We start from the raw sequence: 22,951 nt of genomic DNA on the forward strand, positions 1-22,951 counted from the left end.
GGTAGCCAGGGTCAGGGCGCATCATCGGGGGGTAGCCAGGGTCAGGGCGCATCATTGGGGGCTGGCCGGGGTCAGGGTGCAGCGCTGCATGAACAGAAGAGCCAGCATGGCTGCCTTCCTCTCAACCTCCACTTCATAGGAATTGCTCCTGGTGACTTAGCTGCTTACTGAATAGTTTCGATCAAGAAACAAAGAGCAATCAGAAGTATTATTGGAAGTTTTCTTTCCAGGACATTTTGATATTTGAAATAAAATATTGGCTTTACTTGTATTAATGTTATCGCAAAGGGAAAAAAATTTTTTTTATTGTATTTCTACTTTCATAAAACTACTGTTTTAAAACGTAGATCAGGAACCAAAAACATACATTTTCCCCACATGATAGCCACAGAGTTCCACATGGCCTCAACAAAGCCATTGCTCTCGGCCAGGGATAACGGCTTTCCTAAGCTGGAAACGTAACCCTGCAGTTCAGTCACAGACCAGCTAAAATATAGTTTAAAAGCTTTTAAATGTCACAGCCTGAGAGCCTCTCTCCGTTCTCTGGAGTAATCCTGAAAATGTGAAAAGCTGAGCAGTTTAGGCTCTTCAGGGGTTTCCTCTCCTGTCTGGGAAGATGCCCCCTCTGACTGCCCATAGGAGACATGGAGTGATCTTTGTGGCAGAAATTCATCTGTTACCTGGTCAGTGAGAAAAATCCCCCGTATCACTTGTATTTCAGTTGAAATAGCATTTCCATCTCTCAGAAGTGGAGCAGGGTTTCTTATGGCTTAGAATATTGCTATTTCAGTCTCCAAATATTCCATATAAAATCTGCTGTGTTGGTCTAAAAAGAACAACAAAAGCCTTACACTAGCATCTTGTGACAGTTTAGTTATGGAGAACAGTCATAACTATCTGCATTTAGAAAGGAAAACAGACTTTCTAAAAGTTCGGGGCTACATTACAAAAAATTGTGTCAAAGTTATTCCTTCAAAGAATCTCTGTTCAAAAAAGCCTTCCCCTTTCTGGAGCTTTGTTTGTGCCACAGATTTCTTTTCTTGGCTTGTGTGGTTATTAACGATGCTGAACGTGAGGGCAGGATTTTTCCTGATGATCCTGGATCCTGACCATCGCCAGCGTTTCTCTGTGCTCAGTGAGTGTTTTTGAATCCTGCTGCTTTTAGCACATCGACCTTTGTTTATTGTCCATTTCTTGAGTGTTTTTTGAGCCTAATGTTGTCTCCATGAGGCACTGTCGCTGAGTCTGTAACTCACCACCACACCTAACTCTCTTCTCCCTCAGTGTCAGAAAACAAACAAACATTAAGAAAGAAAATTCCTGGACTCCCCTGGTGGTGCAGTGGTTAAGAATCCACCTGCCAATGTAGGGGACACGGGTTCGATCCCTGGTCCGGGAAGATCCCACATGCCGCAGAGCAACTAAGCCCGTGCGCCACAGCTACTGAGCCTGCGCTCTAGAGCCCGCGAGCCACAACTACTGAGCCCACGAGCCACAACTACTGAAGCCCGTGCACCTAGAGCCCGTGCTCCACAACAAGAGAAGCCCGCGCACCGCAATGAAAAGTAGCCCCCACTCACCACGACTAGAGAAATCCCGTGCACAGCAGCAAAAGACCCAACGCAGCCAAAAATAAATCAATAAAATTAATTAATTAATTTTAAAAATTCCCCTTAGAATAGAAATAAAGATTAAAGTTATGGTAATTTCCTTCCTTTTAAAAAATATTTTTCTCGTAGCCTCTTGGTTTGTGTCTAATTTGGCGTTGTTTAAAATGATTACTTTATAAATTGATATAATTTAATAAATTAATATAATGTGCACATATATTATGGAGACCAAGTAATAAAAGGAAGAAATCAGGAAGGTTTGGGCAATAGGAATTTGGAGAAGCCTTAAGACGTTTATTACTTCCCATCTCCCAGCTGGATTCTGTGTAAACTCTCTCACATTCTCAAATTCTCAAACTAATTTCCTTACAGCTCCTGTGGACAAAGTCAATGAGGATCTATGGGAAATGCTATTTCATTGAAGTGTGGAGTATAATATTCTTTCACAAGTTTTTCTCCTCCTTTCTGGATTTCATAATTTTTGGTCTTAGTTTTTAAAAAGCATAGCATGAAAGTTTTCAAACTACACAGAAGTAGCGAGAATAGTACAATGACCTTCCAGATGCCTGTCCTGTAAATTCAACATGAGTTTGCCCCTCTTACGTCAAGTATCCTCTTGCTATTGCTGTGCTGTAGTGTTGCAGAGGAAATCTTTGCCAGCTGATCACGTTTCAGTCCTAAAGGCTTTGTGAATATCTCTAAAAACTAGGCCATTTTCTTGCATAACCACATCCTAAGCACCTCGCCGTTAAGAGTGATGCTTTGGTGTCTGCTAATACCCAGCCTCTGTTCAGATTTCTGCAAGTACTGCAGAGACGAGGCACGTGGGGTCTGCCCCTGCGTTTGGTGGTTAGCCTTTTCATCTAGAATCCTCCCCCCATCCGCCCTTCTCTTTTTCCCGTGTTGTGACTTGTTGAAATAACATTCAGTTGTCAGAGGAACCAGGTCCCACGTTTTGCATTTTCTCACTTGATCTCTGGTAGGCTGTTTAACTGCTGGTCTTTCCTCGGCATTTCCTGTAACCTTAGAAGGCAGATGGGAAGACCCAGTCAGGTTCGGGTTCATTTTGGTACCAGAAGCTGCGCAGGTGGCTCAGCATGGTTGCTCCTGTCAGGAGGCGTGTGCTGTCTGGTCCCGCATCTGCAGGGATTCTGTGGGCGGTCTTTGGGGCAGGAGGTGCAGCCTGGTCCCCGTCAGCCTCTCGGGATAGTTCACTGGGCGCTGATGACTTTTACCTGAACAGGTGTTGTAGTAGTAGTTTTTTTTTTTTTGGTTACAAAGAAGTTTTTTAATTTTATTATTTCTACATTTAATAGCTAGATTTAACTGTAAAGAGGAACTTTCCTTCTTCGTTGTGTGCTTAAATAATTAATTTTCTCCTTTAAGAACCAATTTTGTGGATGAAGGTTGGTTCCCTTTAATCAAAACCAAAGAGCTTTTCATTAATTTCTGGCTTTTTAGATCTTTTTTTAACATCATTAGGAATTAATGGACTTTCGTATATTCCGTGTATTTTATTCAATTGTGGTAAATTTTTTTAGGGTCTAATGGTCCCAGTCACCTGGCTCCTGTGTCCTTTGGACACAGTCACCTTATTCTCTTCCTTCCCTACCTGGCACAGTGAGACGTCACAGCAGATATTTATTTTTAAGTCTTGGTCCTAAGCAGATACTTTCCTCTGTCAGATCATCTCAGACCTTGAGTCTTGGAACGACGAGCTTTCTCAGCAGATGAATGACTTTGACACGGAGGACCTCACAATAGCAGAGCAGCGCCTGCAGCACCACGCGGATAAGGCTCTGACCATGAATAACCTGACCTTCGACGTCATCCACCAAGGGCAGGACCTCCTGCAATATGTCAACGAAGTGCAGGCCTCTGGTGAGCAGCGCGTTCCGCCCTGGGACGGGTTTCGTGTCCCCGCAGGAGCGCATCCGGTTCCTTTCAGGGTGTGCGCAGGTCACTTACCCCTGTGATTGAGGTGTTATAAATACCTGCTCTCTGAAAGGAAACGTTTTGCTTTCTTTCACCCACATAATATGATCACATTTAACATTGACTAGTGTACTTACCCTTAATATTCCTGCATGTTATTTCAAGTGGCACGAGCTTTAGTTTTACAAATTATATATTGTTGGATCTCCACGAATGAAATGTAAACCCCAAGAAAATATTTTCATGTCCTTTATTTTTTTCTTAGTTTTATATTTTACCAGCAGATGTCACTATAGGCTCAAAAACATAGAGGGAACTGTAGAGTTAGAAACTTAGCAACAACCTGTGTCCTACGTTACTCATTTTACACAAGTCAAACTAAATGCTTCCTCAAGAGTGAACGGGTATACAGTGGATAACAACGGAAACAAACCGAAGTTTGTGCATTTAAAAAGGACTCACTTTCACCAGATATCAGTGTAGGAGCAGAAGTAGATTGATAGGAAATGGGTTTGCTTTGATTAGCTGTATGTTATATTTGGCTTTGGACCACATCGAATTTATCCTCTGAGACATTCTCGGAGGCAGGCATAAACCTCCTCTGCTGCCTCTGACCTCCTCAAACTTGGCCTTCACAGTAATGGCTTGGCCCGGCGCCGGGCAGGTAGTTCACAAATGCAGCATGTACGTCATGCTCCCTTAAGAACAGGTTGAGTTACGGTTTTCTCAGGGTATATGCCCAGTAGTGGGATTGCTGGGTCGTATGGTAGTTCTGTTTTTAGTTTTTTAAGGAAACTCCATATTGTTCTCCATAGTGGCTGTATCAGTTTACATTCCCACCAGCAGTGCAAGAGGGTTCTCTTTTCTCCACACCTTCTCCAGCATTTATTGTTTGTAGATTTTTTGATGATGGCCATTCTGACCTGTGCGAGGTGATACCTCATTGAGTTTTGATTTGCATTTCTCTAATGATTAGTGATGTTGAGCATCCTTCCATGTGTTTGTTGGCAATCTGTATATCTTCTTTGGAGAAAACCATAATTCAAAAAGAGACATGTACCACAATGTTCATTGCAGCACTATTTACAACAGCCAGGACATGGAAGCAACCTAAGTGTCCATCGACAGGTGAATGGATAAAGAAGATATGGCACATATATACAACGGAATATTACTCAGCCATAAAAAGAAATGAAACTGAGTTATTTGTAGTTAGGTGGATGGACCTAGAGTCTGTCACACAGAGTGAAGTAAGTCAGAAAGAGAAAGACAAATACAGTGTGCTAACACATATATGTGAAATCTTAAAAAGAACAATGGTTCTGTTGAACCTAGGGGCAGGACAAGACTAGAGATGCGGATGTAGAGAATGGACTTGACATGGATGGTGGGACGAAGCTGGGACGAAGTGAGAGAGTGGCATGGACTTATATACACTACCAAACGTAAAATAGATAGCTAGTGGGAAGCAGCTGCATAGCACAGGGAGATCAGCTTGGTGCTTTGTGACCACCTAGAGGGGTGGGATAGGGAGGGTGGGAGGGAGACGCAAGAGGGAGGGGATATGGGGATATATGTATATGTATAGCTGATTCACTTTGTTGTAAAGCAGAAACAAACTAACACACCACTGTAAAGCAATTATACTCCAATAAAGATATTTTTAAAAAAACAAAAAGAAAAGAACAGGTTGAAGTGCTGTTTGAATTCCGGGCCTCCCTTCAATGTCCGCAGGCGTGGAGCTGCTTTGCGACAGAGACGTAGACATGGCCACCCGGGTCCAGGACTTGCTGGAGTTTCTCCACGAGAAGCAGCAGGAGCTGGATTTAGCAGCCGAGCAACACCGGAAGCACCTGGAGCAGTGTGTGCAGCTCCGCCACCTGCAGGCCGAAGTGAAGCAGGTAAACGAATGTGCGGAGTGAAGGGGACCCAGCCGACAAGTGAGCGCTCGATGAGTGCTCTCCTGGTAGCTCGGATGTGTAAGCCTTGGGGCAGATTGTCCCTGATCAGAACACAGCTGTCCTGGTGTAGAATACAACACACCCCCGACACACCACAGCTAGCGTGTAAAATTGAGCCAGTGCCTGGGCAGCTCTGTGTTTACTCTGGAGTGGAAAAGCCTTCGTCACCCAGCAACTGGTCACTTGAGAGTCACCTCCACTTAGCTTGTTTTGTTATTGGTCGTCTCTTGCCTGAAACCCTGACCACGTTGCTTCCCGGGCTGAATAACTATACGATTGATTTTTTTTCCCCAAATAGACTGTTATCAGTCTGGCCGGGATCACAGGCTGTGTAGGCTTGGGTCTTCTTGTGTTCTCAGGATACGATACTCCCATCTCCCAGATAGCATGGCAAAATACAAATGGGACATTTGGAAGAGATTGCTTTCGGTTCAGTGCCAGTGGGATTCCATGCATGTGCATATTTAGCATGTCTGTTACATTTTATCATGTGAGCAGGGAAACCGTGGAAGTATGGCTTTCTGGGATTCTTGTAATTGTGTAGAAAGGCATCTGTTTGTTTGATTGGAGGGGCTTAATGGTTGCCAAATGGCTGTTGTAGCCCCAGCCATCACCTCCACATTCCAGGTATCAGGAAGGGAGAAGCATATCAAGAAAGAGGCAGCACCTGGATCAGAAAAGAAATGTGTTCCCCAAATGGCCCAGAAGCCCCTGCTTTGATCTCAGTGGCTAGAATTGTGTCGTATTTGCAACCAAGCTGTCATAGGAGCTGAGAACTGGCTTTATTTTAAGCTGTTTCCCAAGTTGGGATTTTCTGAGTAAAGGACATGAAGAAACTAGGTACTGGTTAAGTAACCAGCAGTTTCTGCCACAAATGATTACGCAGAATGACCTTCCACATCCCTGTGGCTTCCATGGTCAGAACTGACTTCTCATTCTGTGATGCTAAGAATCTGGTGGTGTGGCCCTGAGCATTAGCCAACAGCTAAATTCATCCTTGGGTCAGTGTGCTGTCTTAACACTGACTCTAAAGTGGAAAATACGTTAGTGACATCAAAACAGTTCCCTTATCGAGCACTTTGCTAATTCTGCACGTCCACGAGGCCTAAAAGGAGTGAAAGATACATATTTTTGAGTATCAGGGAATTCTTTGCAATTGTAGGTTTTCTCGTATGTGATCCTCAGTCTGGTTTCACCTGTGGACTGATGATCAATCCTCCGGACCCTCCACCTTTTCCAGCTCCCACTTGAAACTAAACATGACAGAATTAATTTTAAAATGCAGCACTTAACGATCAGATACCAGGGAAGGGTAGCAGGCTGTTGCCAGTAGGATCACGAGGAAATCCCTGCTTCGCAGCTAAGTGAGCAGCTCGACCGCCGTGCACTTGGACTGCGTCACTGCTGGTCCATGGCCTGGATGCCCCAGAGGGGCTGCTGCATGGAGTTCCCTGTGTCGTGTTTCAGGTGCTGGGCTGGATCCGGAATGGAGAGTCAATGCTGAATGCCGGGCTCATCACGGCCAGCTCGTTGCAGGAGGCGGAGCAGCTGCAGAGGGAGCACGAACAGTTCCAGCACGCCATCGAGGTGCGGACGCCCGGCCTGGCCTCGGAACCCGGCCTCTCCAACCTCAGGACCAGCCTGTTAAGTCCCCTCACACAGCACTGACCCTGGGAGCCAAAGGGGGTTTAGTGGAACCCCAAACGGCTGCGCTTACGAGCCTGCAGTTCGTTACAAGAGGGGGAAGCAGTCTGGCAACTGCAGTGATGGGAGGCTGTCCATGCCCACCAGGGCGACCTTACCACAAGGGTCCCAGAGGCCGGGGGTGGCTCTTGCTGTCCCCTTGCTGTCAGGGCCCTGGCAGGATGCACCTCACCTGTCGGGAACATCTCGGCACCAGGGAGCCCGAGCTGGGGTCTCAGCTGAGGTTTTTCACATTTTGCTGATGTTATAGGCACAGTTGCTGCTGTGTAACCGGTCTTGAAAAATCAGGGCACTTGGGGTGGCTCTTGAGGACCGGGTGCCAATCACCAGTTCCCTTTCCCCCATAAACAGTGCTGTGCACAGAGCTCCTGTGACCCTGGGGAAAAGCAGCGTCCCTCACCAGAGGGTTTTGTGCCTTGACGGAGTCAGTGCTGTGCCGGGACTTGAGCAAAATGGCTCGGCCAGTCACTCTCACAGCATATGGATTAATTCATTTTAGAGTATTTTTGGAGGGTGGAGGAGTTAATGATTGTGACGGGTGGTCTCAAGGCACGGTCAAGGGAAAGAGAGCATTTGATTATAGAAAACTTGTTTCCTGCTCTAGTTATATACATATTCTCAGCCAGAGATGAAAACCAAAGAAATTACCATTAATGTCTTCCCTAGATTAATTTACTCACTATTCAGCGCCAGTGGACAGACACTAACACTTCTCCGTGAAGCCCAGACTCTGGGTGAATCTTGTGAAAATCGTACCCTGTGCCAAGTGCCTTCTAGGAATTAAATCACTGATGCGCCTCACCGTCTGGGTAATGGACAGGATTACGCTGGGTACAGTGTTTTATGGGGCCGTTAGTACCACTTCAGGTGAAATGCAAAATTTTGCCATTGTTTAAAAAAAGAGAAAACTCTGTGTCCACAGAGACCCATGTGCTTCCCCCTGACGGCTGCCCTGCCGGGCCCTCTGGTTTCCCCGAGGACCCTGACCTCAGCCCCTCACAGAAGCTTCTAGTGAGGATACGAGAGCAGGAGTTGTTACCGGATTTGCCAGTTTGTCTTCATAGATTCATTGTCTGGCACGGACCTCCAGAGAACACAGTTGGTTCATTTTTAGCTTTTAACTGTGTTTCTCTCTTTCTCTTTTTTTAAATCAGTAGTTTTTGAAAACCTTTTACTCGAGTCCAGAGTTTAAGGTAAAAGTGAAATAAAGAGCACTCACTTAGGCCACCTTTTTGTCCACTTGTTCATTAGCCCCCGGCCGCTATTATAAGAAGAATCAATAGGAATAATAAACTTGGAACGTTTCAACAGCTTTTTTAGAATATTGGCTGCTAAGGGTTTTTCCTGCTATCTCTCAAAAGCTGGAAAGTCCACAACCAAGACCCCATTCTGGAAAGTCCTAAGTCATTTCATCATTCCCTGGGTAAATATAAATAGTTGTTGGTAGGCGTAAAAGCTTTTTTTTAACTAACCTGTCAGCTGTGGTTTTCGAAGCGTCCTAGTGAGTGTTAACTGAAGTCGTTCCCGTAAAAGCGAGCAGAAGGAAGAGCTGCGGCCTTCCCGCTCCTTCCCCGTGAGTGCGCGACACCCCCGCTGAAGAGCTTTCCGCTCTCTCCCCCCCTTAGAAGACCCACCAGAGCGCACTGCAGGTGCAGCAGAAGGCAGAAGCCATGCTGCAGGCCAACCACTACGACATGGACATGATCCGGGACTGTGCCGAGAAGGTGGCCTCGCACTGGCAGCAGCTCATGCTCAAGATGGAGGACCGGCTGAAGCTGGTGAACGCGTCCGTGGCCTTCTACAAGACCTCGGAGCAGGTAGGGCTCCCTGCCGCTGCCGCCTGCTGAGCCTGACTGCACGGCACGGCTCAGTCCTTACCTCGCCGGTCAGTCCTGGGCCAGTCGAGCAGAGAAAAGCAGCATTATGGGATTAAGATTATTCTTGCTTCCCTTACGTATCAAAAAAGAGCAGGTCGGAAAGGATCTGAGGAGATGTCCCTTTTCCTCTCATTTAAATGGATGGCCTGACACAGGGCAGAGAGAGGAGGGAAATTCACCTTGTATTTTGGCCTTGTTCTGAAAGCCTGCATGGCCGCACGCCAGGTGGCGGTCCCGGCCCTCGGGCCGGCACTCGTCATCCCATGGGTGCTGAGTGGTCCCTCTGAGCCCGGATTCTCTCCTGCCGCAGGTCTGCAGTGTCCTCGAGAGCCTGGAGCAGGAGTACAAGAGAGAGGAGGACTGGTGTGGGGGGGCCGACAAGCTGGGCCCCAACTCCGAGACGGACCACGTCACCCCGATGATCAGCAAGCACCTTGAGCAGAAGGAAGCGTTCCTGAAGGTACGGAGCCAGCCTTCCGGGTGTGGTGCCTCAGTGACGGGGTTCGCAGCCCCCCCCGAGGGTCCATCTGAGCCGGTGGGGCGTCCGGACCGTCAGTCCCGCAGCTGCGGCCACTCCTCCGGCCCCGCCTGCCTCGCAGCGCCCCTGCCCTGGAGAGAGATCGCGGTGACCCTGCCTCAGTCATAAGTCAGCTGATCGGAGATCTTGAAATCTTGTTTCAGTTGTCATTTGTACCCTCCTTCTAGTTTCCACAGACAGAGAGCTAGACAGAAACCTGTGTGCATAAAGATCGGGTGGAAGTCACAATACCAAGTGATCCTGAACAGACACGCAGAGAGATTGATTTGGGGGAACAAAAATGCCTAGAGCTTAAAATAATCTTCCTTTGGAAATTCAGCCTCTTGAGGAATGAAGACTGTCTCGGAACACGTGTGAGCCCAGCGTAGAGTGGACACAAAGCAGGAACACCCCTTGTGGTTCACAGGACCAGTTACTAATACTGTACTTATTCAGGAAGTGTTTCCTGCAAGAGAAATGTAATCCCATTCAAGGCCTGGCTGAAAGTTTTAACTCTGAGAAGCTTTAAATGAGGCACTTATCAAGCCTGCTTTGTCATTTGTATATATAGTCCATACCTGAGTTACTGGTGTGCTTTGCAACCATTAAATTTTAAAAAGTGGTCAAAATGTTTAGATACGTTGACTTTGAATGTTTCCACGTTGCATTCTTTCACTTGTGAAAAAGTTCTCCTGAGGTTCTGCTGGTGGCCACTCAGACCTATGAAAACTAGGTGTGGTGTTTACTTTCCATGTTACTTGGTTTAGTTTTCCTCCTTGCTCCAGCATCCTGACCTCTCTGACACCATTTCCTGTCACATTTAATCATTTCTGTTTCTGTTTCATTTCTGAAGGTGATCCTCTGAGCTGACAGAGAGTTATTGTTTAGTCTGGGAGAACAAATTGTAACTCTTTGAAAATTCTAACCTGGTAACTTATTATGAGCTTCCACCACAGAGATTTTCTTTTTAAGCAAATCAAGGTGGGAAAACAGTTGGAGCTTCCCAGGGTCATTAGTTGTAACTATTCCAAACAGGACCTGAAAGCCCCACCCCTGCTTGTCCATGCTGTTTAAGTTTAGGAAAGGTCCACCACTACTGGGATGTTTTGAGGTGGAATCGTTACAATTGCCTCTCTTTCTCTGGAATCCATTTAGTATAAAACAAAATTACATACTACCTAGTTAATATAATTAAGAAAGATATTTAGGTAAAATTACAAAACAAAAATAATCACAGACCTGGTCAGATTCTTTCATTCAACTAGGATTATGTCTTTGGTGTGTTGGATATCTTTAAACTTACTATGGAAGTTTAAAAATGCTTATGGAAATTAAGAGAAAGGATAATGAACCCCCATGTACTTCTCACCCAGCTTCAATAATTACCAACATATGGGCATATACCCACCTTAACTGGATTATTTTAAATTCTAGATATTACACCATTTTATTTATAAAGACCTCTGTGTGTATCTAAGCATTAAATTCTACCTTTCTAAAACCATTCTACAACCACAATACCATTATTGGACTTGAAACATTAACAGTAACTCTTATTTTATATAAAATCCAATGGTGTTCACATTTCTCTGATTGTCCCATAAATGTGTTTATACGTGGTCTTGATCAAAATCCAAACAAGAGCATGCATTGATTTGATTGGTATGTCTCTTAAGTCTCTTTCAGTCTAAATCCCACCCTCCCTTTTATTAGCATTTGTTAATTGAAGAAATAAGTTATTCATACTGTGGAATTTCCCTCATTCTGGATTTGGTAATTGCATCCTGTGGAGTCATTTAGCACCATCCCGGATTCATTTCTGTTAGTTGTGTTGAGGGCCTTGACCCGGTTCAGGTTTAAGTGAGTGTGTGGGGTACACTTAGGGTACCTGATGGGTGGTGTTGTGTACTTCCAACGGCATTGCTCCAGGACACACACAGGTCTGCTTCTCCGGCTGTCTCTGTGATATGAGGGCTTTTCAGTGCTTCAGATGTCGTAAGTCCATGTCATCCATTGTGTACTTCCCCATCAGCCTTTCACCCACTGGGTTTGGTAGCCAGTGGTGATATTGTTTCATTAGGAGTTGCAAAATGGTGGCATTCTATCATTCTTTCTGCCTTGATTAGCTGCAGTTATTCCCTCCTCAGCTATTTGGTTATGCTAAAATAGAGTTTGTCCAAAAAAAGGGTGGGGGGGAGGTAAATGCTTGATTCCTTCCCTTTGTTTATGATTTTCAGAATAATGATCTGCTGCCCTAGCAGCCTCTGCATATGATTAATTTGTTCTTTTAGTATCATCGTGGATTTTAACATTTGGTGTGTTTCAATCAGTTACAGTCATTTATCTTTCTATATTCAACTTGTCCCACTAGTGGGAGCCCCTTCAGGTCAGGTTGGCTCAGATGTCCTTTTGATGTAACCCTAGCAGTCTTTACGGCTTCCTTGCTGTTTGGAATGACAACTTATTTCGATCTTATCATTAGAGACTCATGATGTATTTTTCTCTTAATTAAAAAAAAAAAAAAAAAAAAAGGTGTTGCAGCTCCATTTACTGAAAAGGCCTAGGAACGATGACCAGCCCAATGATAACGAGCATCCCTAGTGCCCACACTGTGGGCTTTCAGTGCCATTTACCACAAGAAGGAGACCGAGCTCCTTAAAAAAAAGATTGATTCCAGATCCGGGCTAGGAAATGTGCAAGATATTTCCATTTCTATTACAATTAAGGGATTTTTTTCCTGAACCATTTTGATTTCATATTTATATCTCTTTTCTCTTAAATAAAACTTTTTTAAATACATGAATGAAATTACTTATTCGGTTTGCAAACATGGAATATCAGTTTTCTATTACCACAATAACAAACCACCCCACAATTCAATGGCTTAAACCAAGGGTTAGCAAGCTAAGCCCTGAGGGCTAAACCTGGCCACTCCCATTTATCAGTCGAGGCCACTTTCATCTACAATGGGCAGGTTGAGTAGTTGCAACAGAGAGATGGAGCCCACATGACTCGGAGAGCTGAAAATATTTACTCTCTGCCCTTTCTAGACATCCCGGTGCAGCTTAGCCAGGTCCTCTGACTCAGGGTTTCTCCCAAGACTGTGATCAAGTTGTTGGTCAGGGATGTGGTCACCTCAAGGCTCGACTGGGGAAGGGCTTTACTTCCTCTCGGGCTGCAGGCCACGGGTCACCCTCAGTGTCTGGCCACCTGGACCTTACCATGGGGCAGCTCTCAACATAGCAGCTGGGTTCAGCAGAGCAAGGGCTCCAAGACAGAGATTTTTTTTAAGTTGAAATAGGATTTAGCCTATGTATTCTCCAGACACAGATTGGCCAGATGAATGCTTTAGATTAAGACCTATGTTAGAGCCACGTGATGTCATCCATATACACTGAAGATGCATGTCTGTATGAGTCACATGAACACGTTGCTCTGCATTATTTCTTAGGCTTGCACGCTTGCTAGGAGGAATGCAGATGTTTTCCTGAAATACCTGCACAGGAACAGCGTGAACATGCCTGGAATGGTGACACATATCAAAGCCCCTGAACAACAAGTGAAAAGTGAGTACACCTAGGAGTCAGCTGACGGATGAGCTTGACAAGACGTGTTCTAAAATCTTGGTCCAGGGCTTCATTTGGAATGTCCTTTTCATATCATTAAAGTTCTCCTAAGTTATCTTATTTTAATAATAAAATATTAAACAGATGTATAGCTTGACAATTTATTGAATAAAGTTGAAGAATATAAACGGAGAAAATGCAGCATGCTCAGGATATTTATTGGCATCGACTGTTTTGTTAAAAGTAAGTGAAAATATAAATCGGGAAAAAATGAAAGCCAGAATTAGCTACAGGCCAAATACTTTTAAAAGTTTAAATCACAAAAATTATATACCCATTTCATTGCCATAATGTATCAGTTTTATATACTTAAAGCATTATGAATAAAAGCAAATTGCCAAAGAATGTTATATAGATAGATGGGTATCATTTGAGTTTAAAAATGTACAAAACCGTACACACACGCACGCACGCACGCACGCATAGAAAAAGACCTGGGAACAATTATACTAAAGTGTAAGTAGGGTTGTCATGGGTGGAAGTTAAGGGTACTGATGATTTTTATGCTGTAGAATTCTGATTGAATATTTTGCAGTGAAAATGCATCCAGGTGATACATCATTTTAAACTTAATCATAAATTTTTTTACAAGTTTAATTGAAATGACATGGAAGTGGGTCCTCAGAAAATGAGGAGAATTGTTGAAAACAGTCTCGGTATTCAGGCCCTGTTCTATCAGCTTTAATCCTCACCTGAGCTTCAGTCCTGCCCCAGGCAGAGGCTACGGAAATAAGAGACTAGAAAAGACTTACGCTCGTTTTCCTTTCATTTAAGTGGTAGCTTATTTTTTGACAGGCTTCAAATTTCAGTGCTAATTTGCTTCACTAAACTAGTTCACTTTTCAGTCGAGCAAAGATAATGTAACAGGACCAACCAGTGAGCTGGCGGGTACATGCTGCCTGCAGGCTCCTGTTTCTCACAAAGTACTCAGCCTATGAGGAACTCGGTAAATATTTGTGGAGAGGTTATTATTTTTAAAGTTTTCCAATAAAGTTATATTCCAGGTACTACTTATTTGATTTGCAATTTCAGTCAGGGAATCTTTTTCTGAAGTTTTTTTTATCTGTTTACTTTGTAAACTTCTAGAGTAAAAACAGACTCAGTGTAAAGAATGTTTAAAGTGTACAAATGTATATAAATTACCTAAATTCCTTTGCCAGTGGTAACCACTGTGAAGACCTTTTTGTGCTTCCTTCTATGCACATAAGTGGAAATATGCAGAGATACAAACGTGTAGCTTCAACTCACCCATCTGGCTTTTTAATTTTTTTTTTGAAGTGGGACTATATTCCCCTGCAGTTTTCTTCTTACGCTTAGTAATAATTTCATTCTATATCAGAATTTGGAGATCTGCTCTGTTACTTTTAACGTCCAGTATGGCGACTTTGTAATTGATTTAATCTGACCCCTAATCAATGGGCTCATACGTTGCTGCCAGTTTTTCCGAACAGCACCTCAGTGTGTGTGCATCTGTGTACAAATTGTGTCGAGAGCTTGTGCCAGCACCGTATCTGAAAGATAAATTCCTGGTTCAAGGGTGCGCACCACTCAGTGTCGTTACCTGTCACCAGGTGACCTCTGCAGGGGTTGTGCTCCATTTTCCTCCCCCAATAATACAGGCACACAGGTTTCCTCTGTCCCTTCTAGCCCTGGGCAGCGTCGTCCCTGCCAGGGAGTGGTGTAAACTGGTCTCATTGTTTGAGTGAGACGAAACGTTTCTGTATCTTTAGTGGCCATGTTTCATTTCATATGACCGTGACCTCCACGTTTATATGCTTTGCTCGCTTTGCTAACAGATTATTCATATTTTCCTGTTGACTGTTAAGTAAGTTAGATCCACCTTCTATGTTGCCAGTAGTTTTTCCTGGCTTTTTACTTGTGTCCTATTTTTATGGCGGTGGTTATTTAATTCTCTTGTAATCCGATTGCTGTTTTAACTTTTCCTTTCTAGCTTCATGCTTCTCAACTTCATTTCCTTCCCTCTCCTAAGGGTTTATGTTTTTGGTTTTGTTTTTAAAGCCCCCATCATTTTCTTCTAGTACTCCACTGTTTCATCTGACATCTTTTGATGTATACTAAATTCCTTCCGCAGGAAGGTTCTCATGGTCTTGCACAAAACATCTAATACTGGTGTTTTTCCAGCCATTGTCAGATTGCCCCAGCAGGGGACTCAGTAGCTACCCCACTGACCCAGGCGACCTGAGGGATTAGAGGCCAACTCGAGTGTCGGGTGATGCCAGTCCTAAGTGTAAACTGGAGTAAGAGAACGAGGAGAGGTCTGGACAGGCGTGTCAAGGAGCCAGGCAGGCCGGCCGTGCGGCTCAGTGACTATACTCTGGCTCACCACGGCCTTTGCATTAAAATGTCTTTAAATAAAAATGAATGGGAGTTTGTGGGTGTTGTGCTTGATGGCCAGCACCAACATGCGGCTTTCTCTTCATTCTCTCAGATATCTTGAATGAACTCTTCCAGCGGGAGAACAGGGTGTTGCATTACTGGACCATGAGGAAGCGGCGGCTGGACCAGTGCCAGCAGTACGTGGTCTTTGAGCGAAGCGCCAAGCAGGTCAGCCATCACACAGCCCTCCCGGTGCCCTCTCCCCGCGCCCAGGCCTCCGTCGTCAGACGGGCAGCTTCTGACGTGGCAGCGGGTGGAAAACCACTCCCTGATCATCCAAACAGCCTTGCCTTTTACTTGACCGTTTGTTGCCAGAAAACCCCCCAGCCTCGTAAAAGTGTGTTACTCGGTGATTTTGGCCTCAGCGGGTGTGCCATTCAGCTCTGCCGAGCTGCCGTCACCCCACAGTTAAGACAGCGAAGTGCACGCAGTCGTGGTCGTGATGATTTAAGTCACTGTAAGATAATACGGTGGGCAGTTTTCCATGTTGGCGTCCTTATATCTTCAAGACAAAATTGTGTTCTTCGGATAAACTGAGCTGAAATTAAGTAAGAAATGTGGCAGAATTTCTGAGAGTTCAGTATACTCAAAAAAAGGTCACGCATTTGGCTAAGGCAGGGACCTCAAGAGGGTACGTTTGCAGCGTCCCCCTCCCCTCCCCCGCCTGCCGGAAGTCATTCTGGGATCGATGGCCAGTCGTGGAGATCATTTTAGGGTAAAGTCTGTCTGACTGTAACTCAGACAGGAAGATGCCTGTCACTTCTCTCTGGCCTTAACAGTAGCCTAGGAATCCGTGCCCATTAGTCCAGAATTCGGAGGGTCAGGAGGGAGCGGGAGGGAGAAGGCTTGTTCTCAGAAGCCCCCGCGAGTCGCCTCATATGCACCACGTCCCCAGGGCCTCCTCAGGGCTGCCGGTCCCTGGTGACCGCGTGTGACCTGCTCTGTCTTCTGGATCCACCTGGAAACCTGACACGTGCCTGATGCAGCGTAGGCATTCGATAAAATCCGATTAGCTCAAGAAAGATTACATTTTCCTCAGCACAGGTTTCTCACTTGGGGAACATATTTTGTTTAATTTGGTAAATGTCAGTCTCTCACTGGGCAGCTCGGTGTCCCAGGGCATAAGCAGGAGTTCATGGTCCCTGAACCTGGCACCCTGACCCGACCTCTCCCTTGTCTTGATTGGCTTTCCCAGATGCAGTTACCACGTTCCCAGCAGGGGTGGCAAGCGGTAGTATTTTTTAATGTTTAAATTCCATTTTCTTAACATTTTATTTAAGGATAATCTAACCGTATTTCAGATTTATGGGGGCCTGATTTTATTTCTAATTAGAGACTCTTTCATAATCTTTTCTCATGTCTTTGTTTATCTCTCTGTTGAAAGACAAGGAGTCATTCAGCTACAGAGAACAAAATTGTAAATAATGCCCTTGACAGAGAAGAATAATGGAATATGCTGTTGCTTTTTCCTAAAGCCAGTTCGCATGCCAAAAATAAAATCATTCAGTTTCTGCCGTTACAGATGATGGCCCGTCAGCCCACGGCCCTGTAGGGTTGGCTTCTGTGCTGTACGATAACAACAGTCCCACAGTAAATACCGAGTTATGGGTGGGCTGTGGCAGGTGACTTGCAGCCCCTGCTCTGCTCTGGGCACCTCCTGCCTCGGGGCTGCTCCTCCCGGGCTGTCTGTGCCCCCTCTCCCTTACCTCTGCCTCTGAAAGTTGGCTTTCAGTTCAGGGCTTGTTCTTGTTTCTCTTTCCTCTCTCCTTAGCTCTCACTGTTGGTGTCTCCCAGCCCTGACCTCCATTTCTGGTCTCCAGATGTAGAAACCCCAGCTCCCTCCTTGCGTCTCTCCACTTTGGCCTTAACCAAAGCAGAAGTGGACCCGGGACTCCCCGTCCGCCGTGTCCCCGCCCTCATCTTACCTGATTCCCGCCTTTCCCTCATCTTCCCAGCTTCACCCCTTCATTGGGGCCTGATGCAGCACATCTGCCCTCTCCTCCGCCCCCAGAGCCATCACGGGTACCAGCCTAGCCATGTCTCATATGAACCCCCTGGACCGGTTTGCCAACCGGTGTTGCTTTTCTCTCGCTCACTCTCCACTGCAGTCCCTTTTCCATGTGGCAGCCCCATTCACTTCCAGACCAAAGTCCAAAGGCCTGCGGCCTCCGAGGGCCCCCTGTCGCCCTCCAGCCTCACCTCCAGCCTCCCCCTGTGCAGGGCCCCTTTCCTCCTGAGCCCATCCCTTCTCAGCCTGCGGGTCCCTCATGGTCACAAGGGCAGGGCCCAAGCCTCCCCCACCCCAGCGCCCCCCTCAGCACCTGCCTGCATAGAGGGCGCTTGGGCACGATTCGCTGTGTGAACGGAGGAAGTAGGGACCTTTGAATAAATTGACCCAAATGGCTTTCTGCCTTGATGCACTGTCAGTGGCAGCATTGTTTCAGAGATGGGATAGCCATGCTTGTGCAAAACGAAAGTAAATTCCCAGCCAGGAAGCTGCATGGTAAGTAATCTGGGTCGTGGTTTCCTTTTCATTTTTTTCTTCTAAAATGCCATAAATGCTGTGAAGTATCTAATAGAGACGGTGATGTTTCTGTTCCAAGACCAGCAAATCACAGCGGACGACTAAGATACTGCGAAGGGCAGATATGAAAGCTTCCATGTTTTTATGTTTCTTTTCCATAGTGTTGCTTTTTCAGATGTTTATGTTTAAGTAAGATTTCACTTCAGATCTATGCACATAGAAGGAAAAAAATGGCTTCCATCTAAAACCATGAAAGAATAGGAGTCAGAATGTGTCCTTCTGTTGCAGTCTGGACCTTGCCGGCCCCCTTCTTCCCAGGTGGGGTCATCTCTCTCCTACATCTGGGAGGTTAAGCCACTTCTGCCAGCGTCTCCCCAGAGCATCTTTATGCATAATGACACTCTGTAGGAGCCCCCAGAAGGCCAGTGAAGTGGGTGCACACCTCAGGACTCACTGAAGGCAGGAATAGGAAGAAACGGCTAACATTGTACATTTGAAAGCTGGGAATTTGCATCTGCTTTCTTTTCCTGTTTTAAGTTAGATCACCCCAGGAAGGCTGTCAAGTCCCTGTGACGCGAATGTCTCGGTGTTCAGCAATGCGAGGGTCTCAGACTTCCCGTTCCCCACACTTTCTCAGTATTCTTGAGGGAGGCTATTCACTGGACTCTTATGGCCCTTTAGGTTCATGCTTATAAGAAACTCCTGAGCTTGTTATCATTGATGCCTAAGTGACATGATTACAGTTTTCTAGAATGTCAACTTTTAATTTTGGAATTAAGATACATGTTTCAGAAGCTCATCTCTCTTTGAGGGAGTGTTTCTTGATGCGCCTGGGAGTGTGACTTTGCGTTTAAATGAGATACTGAGGTATTGGGACTTGCTTCACTGACGTTGAGCCGTGAACCTGTTTCCATTCCTTCCGTCTCTAGGCTTTGGAGTGGATCCATGACAGCGGGGAGTTCTACCTTTCCACACACACCTCCACAGGTTCGAGTATCCAGCACACCCAGGAGCTGCTGAAGGAGCACGAGGACTTCCAGATCACGGCAAAGGTGAGCTTGCATTGGCTCAGTGCCTGCGTGCCTCCTGCGTGTTTCCAGGAAAACCTCAAACAGGATACTTTGTGTAAAAGAGATCTTTCCTAAAAATTTCATTGAAGAAATACCTTATGCAGTGGGAGGAACGGGATGAGCCAGATGGACTGTTAGACCCTACTTTAGTGGTAATTCTAAGGCCTTTCACACTGTCCTCATTTGTCCCTTTGTTTCTCTGTTTCCTTTTTGTGCCTCTGATTTCTGGAAATGCCTCCCACCTCCTTCCTTTATTTTTTCTTTCTTCTTTGTCCTTTTCGTTCTTCTCTTATTTTCATTCGGTTTTCCAAGTATTTTCTGAGTACTTGCTATTTTTATGGAACGCTGGTGTTCCCAGCTTGACTTAGACGGATCCTGTGCGTGTTTCCTTTCCTTGTCTTGAACAGTGAAAACTGCTGCAGTAGCATCATGCCCAGTCGTCCAGTCACGAAGCTGTCCGGGTTTTATAGTTGGCAGAGTTTATGTCAGTGGCTGTTCATAGGCTTATAAAACTGGAGGCATTTTCACTTTTCTGCTGAATTAAATACATCTTTATGGCATATGCAGTACATGTGACTGTGAATTTTTAAGCAGATGTGTAAGAATTCACACACTGACATGAATGTTTTCTCAATTAAAATATTTGCAGGGGCTAATTCCTTCTTTTACCTCAAAACAATTTTGAGGCTTCTAGGCTTCCCTTCTCAACCTGTGGTGTTCTTGTTTTTTGTTTTGCAAAGTTTTGAATATACATGCTATGTACTGTTTTCAGGACACCTCTGTTTTTGATGATAGAGTTAAGGTTTTAGAAAAAATTGGAAATTAATTCACATTTAAGAGTAGAAAATAAATGATGAAGCTGCATAATAATTTTTGGGTAAAAAGAAGTGTTCCTGAGGAGACACCTTCAAGATAGTGGAGGAGTAAGACGTGGAGATCACCGTCCTCCCCACAGATACATCAAAAGTACATCTACATGTGGAACAACTCCAACAGAACACCTACTGAACGCTGGCAGAAGACCTCAGACTTCCCAAAAGGCAAGAAACTCCCCACGTACCTGGCTGTGTGGCTGACAGGGTCTTGATGCTCTGGCTGGGCGTCAGGCCTGAGCCTCTGAGGTGGGAGAGCTGAGTTCAGGACATTGGTCCACCAGAGACCTCCTGGCCCCACGTAACATCATTCGGCAAGAGCATTCCCAGAGATCTCCGTCTCAACACTAAGACCCAGCTCCACTCAACAACCAGCAAGCTCCAGTGCTGGACACCCCATGCCAAATAACTAGCAAGACAGGAACACAACCCCACCCATTAGCAGAGTGGCTGCCTAAAATCATAAGTTCAAAGACACCCCAAAACACACCGCCGGATGTGGTCATGCCCACCAGAAAGACAAGATCCACCCTTATCCACCAGAACACAGGCACCAGTCCCCTCCACGAGGAAGCCTAGACAACCCACTGAACCAACCTTAGCCACTGGGGGCAGACACCAAAAACAACGGGAACTACGAACCTGCAGCCTGCAAAAAGGAGACCCCAAACACAGTAAGTTAAGCAAAATGAAAAGACAGAGAAATAAGCAGCAGATGAAGGAGCAAGGTAAAAACCCACCGGACCAAACAAATGAAGAGGAAATAGGCAGTCTACCTGAAAAAGAATTCAGAGTAATGATAGTAAAGATGGTCCAAAATCTTGGAAATAGAATGGAGAACATACAAGAAACGTTTAACAAGGACCTAAAAGAACGAGAGAGCAAACAAACAATGATGAACAACACAATAAATGAAATTAAAAATTCTCTAGAAGGAATCAGTAGCAGAATAACTGAGGCAAAAGAACAGATAAGTGACCTGGAAGATACAATAGTTGAAATAACTACCACAGAGCAGAATAAAGAAAAAAGAATGAAAAGAATTGAGGACAGTCTCAGAGACTTCTGGGACAACATTAAATGCACCAGCGTTCGAATTATAGGGGTCCCAGAAGAAGAAGAGAAAAAGAAAGGGTGTGAGAAAATATTTGAAGGGATTATAGTTGAAAACTTCCCTAATACTGGAAAGGAAATAGTCCAGGAAGCACAGAGTCCCATACAGGATAAATCCAAGGAGAAACATGCCAAGACACCTATTAATCAAACTATCAAAAATTAAATGCAAAGAAAAAATATTAAAAGCAGCAAAGGAAAAGCAGCAAATAACATACAAGGGAATCCCCATAAGGTTAACAGCTGATTTTTCAGCAGAAACTGCAAGCCAGAAGGGAGTGGCAGGACATATTTAAAGTGATGAAAGGGAAAAACCTACAACCAAGATTACTCTACCCAGCAAGGATCTCATTCAGATTTGACTGAGAAATTAAAACCTTTACAGACAAACAAAAGCTAAGAGAATTCATCACCCCAAACCACCTTTACAACAAATGCTAAAGGAGCTTCTCTAGGCAGGAAACATGAGAAGGAAAAGACCTACAATAAGAACCCCCAAACAATTAAGAAAATGGTAATAAGAACATACATATCAATAATTACCTTAAATGTAAATGGATTAAATGCTCCAACCAAAAGACACAGAATGCCTGAATGGATACAGAAACAACACCCGTATATATCATGTCTACAAGAGACCCATTTCAGACCTAGCAACACATACAGACTGAAAGTGAGGGGATGGAAAAAGATATTCCATGCAAATGGAAATCAAAAGAAAGCTGGAGTAGCAATTCTCATATCAGACCCAATAGGCTTTAAAATAAAGACTATTAGAAGAGACAAAGAAGGACACTACATAATGATCAAGGGATCAATCCAAGAAGATGATATAACAATTGTAAATATTTATGTACCCAAACATAGGAGCACCTCAATACATAAGGCAAATGCTAACAGACATAAAAGGGAAAATCGACAGTAACACAGTAATAGTAGTGGACTTTAACGCCCACTTTCACCAATGGAGAGATCAACCAAAATGAAAATAAATAAGGAAACACAAGCTTTAAGTGATACATTAAACAAGATGGACTTAATTGATATTTATAGGACATTCCATCCAAAAACAACAAAATACACTTTCTTCACAAGTGCTCATGGAACATTCTCCAGGATAGATCATATCTTGGGTCACAAATCACGCCTTGGTAATTTTAAGAAAATTGAAATCATATCAGTTATCTTTTCTGAACACAACACTATGAGACTAGATATCAATTACAGGAAGAAAACTGTAAAAATTACAAACACATGGAGGCTAAACAATATGCTACTAAATAACTAAGAGATCACTGAAGAAATCAGAGAGGAAATCAAAAAATACCTGGAAACATATAACAATGAAAACACAACGACCGAAAACCTATGGGATGCAGCAAAAGCAGTTCTAAGGGAAGTTTATAGCAATACAACCCTACCTTAAGAAACAGAAAACATCTCAAATAAACAACCTAACCTCACACCTAAAGCAATTAAGAGAGAAGAACAAAAAAAACCCAAAGTTAGCAGAAGGAAAGAAATCATAAAGATCAGATCAGAAATAAATGAAAAAGAAATGAAGGAAACAGTAGCAAAGATCAATAAATCTAAAAGCTGGTTCTTTGAGAAGATAAACAAAATTGATTAGGCAGACTCAAATCAATAGAATTAGAAATGAAAAAGGAGAGGTAACAACTGACACTGCAGAAATACAAAAGATCATGAGAGATTACTACAAGCAACTGTATGCCAATAAAATGGAC

At 44.5% G+C, this 22,951-nt stretch overlaps 1 protein-coding gene across 4 annotated transcripts in view; it reads left to right on the forward strand.

Moving 5' to 3' along the window:
• TRIO (trio Rho guanine nucleotide exchange factor) overlaps positions 1–22,951 on the forward strand; it is a 363,915-nt gene that overhangs the window by 225,610 nt on the left and 115,354 nt on the right. For all 4 annotated transcript variants that reach the window (XM_027125334.1, XM_027125333.1, XM_027125336.1 and 1 more), the window contains exons 14-21: positions 3,296–3,491; positions 5,280–5,446; positions 6,974–7,093; positions 8,836–9,027; positions 9,398–9,547; positions 13,056–13,170; positions 15,680–15,795; positions 19,081–19,203. In XM_027125334.1, coding sequence (XP_026981135.1) covers positions 3,296–3,491; positions 5,280–5,446; positions 6,974–7,093; positions 8,836–9,027; positions 9,398–9,547; positions 13,056–13,170; positions 15,680–15,795; positions 19,081–19,203 — 1,179 coding nt within the window. The remainder of the gene's footprint in view (positions 1–3,295; positions 3,492–5,279; positions 5,447–6,973; positions 7,094–8,835; positions 9,028–9,397; positions 9,548–13,055; positions 13,171–15,679; positions 15,796–19,080; positions 19,204–22,951) is intronic.

This window comes from Aethalodelphis obliquidens, unplaced genomic scaffold (genome assembly GCF_003676395.1).
Source record: "Aethalodelphis obliquidens isolate GAN/ISIS:26980383/991018 unplaced genomic scaffold, ASM367639v1 scaffold29, whole genome shotgun sequence".
NCBI lineage: Eukaryota > Metazoa > Chordata > Mammalia > Artiodactyla > Delphinidae > Aethalodelphis > Aethalodelphis obliquidens.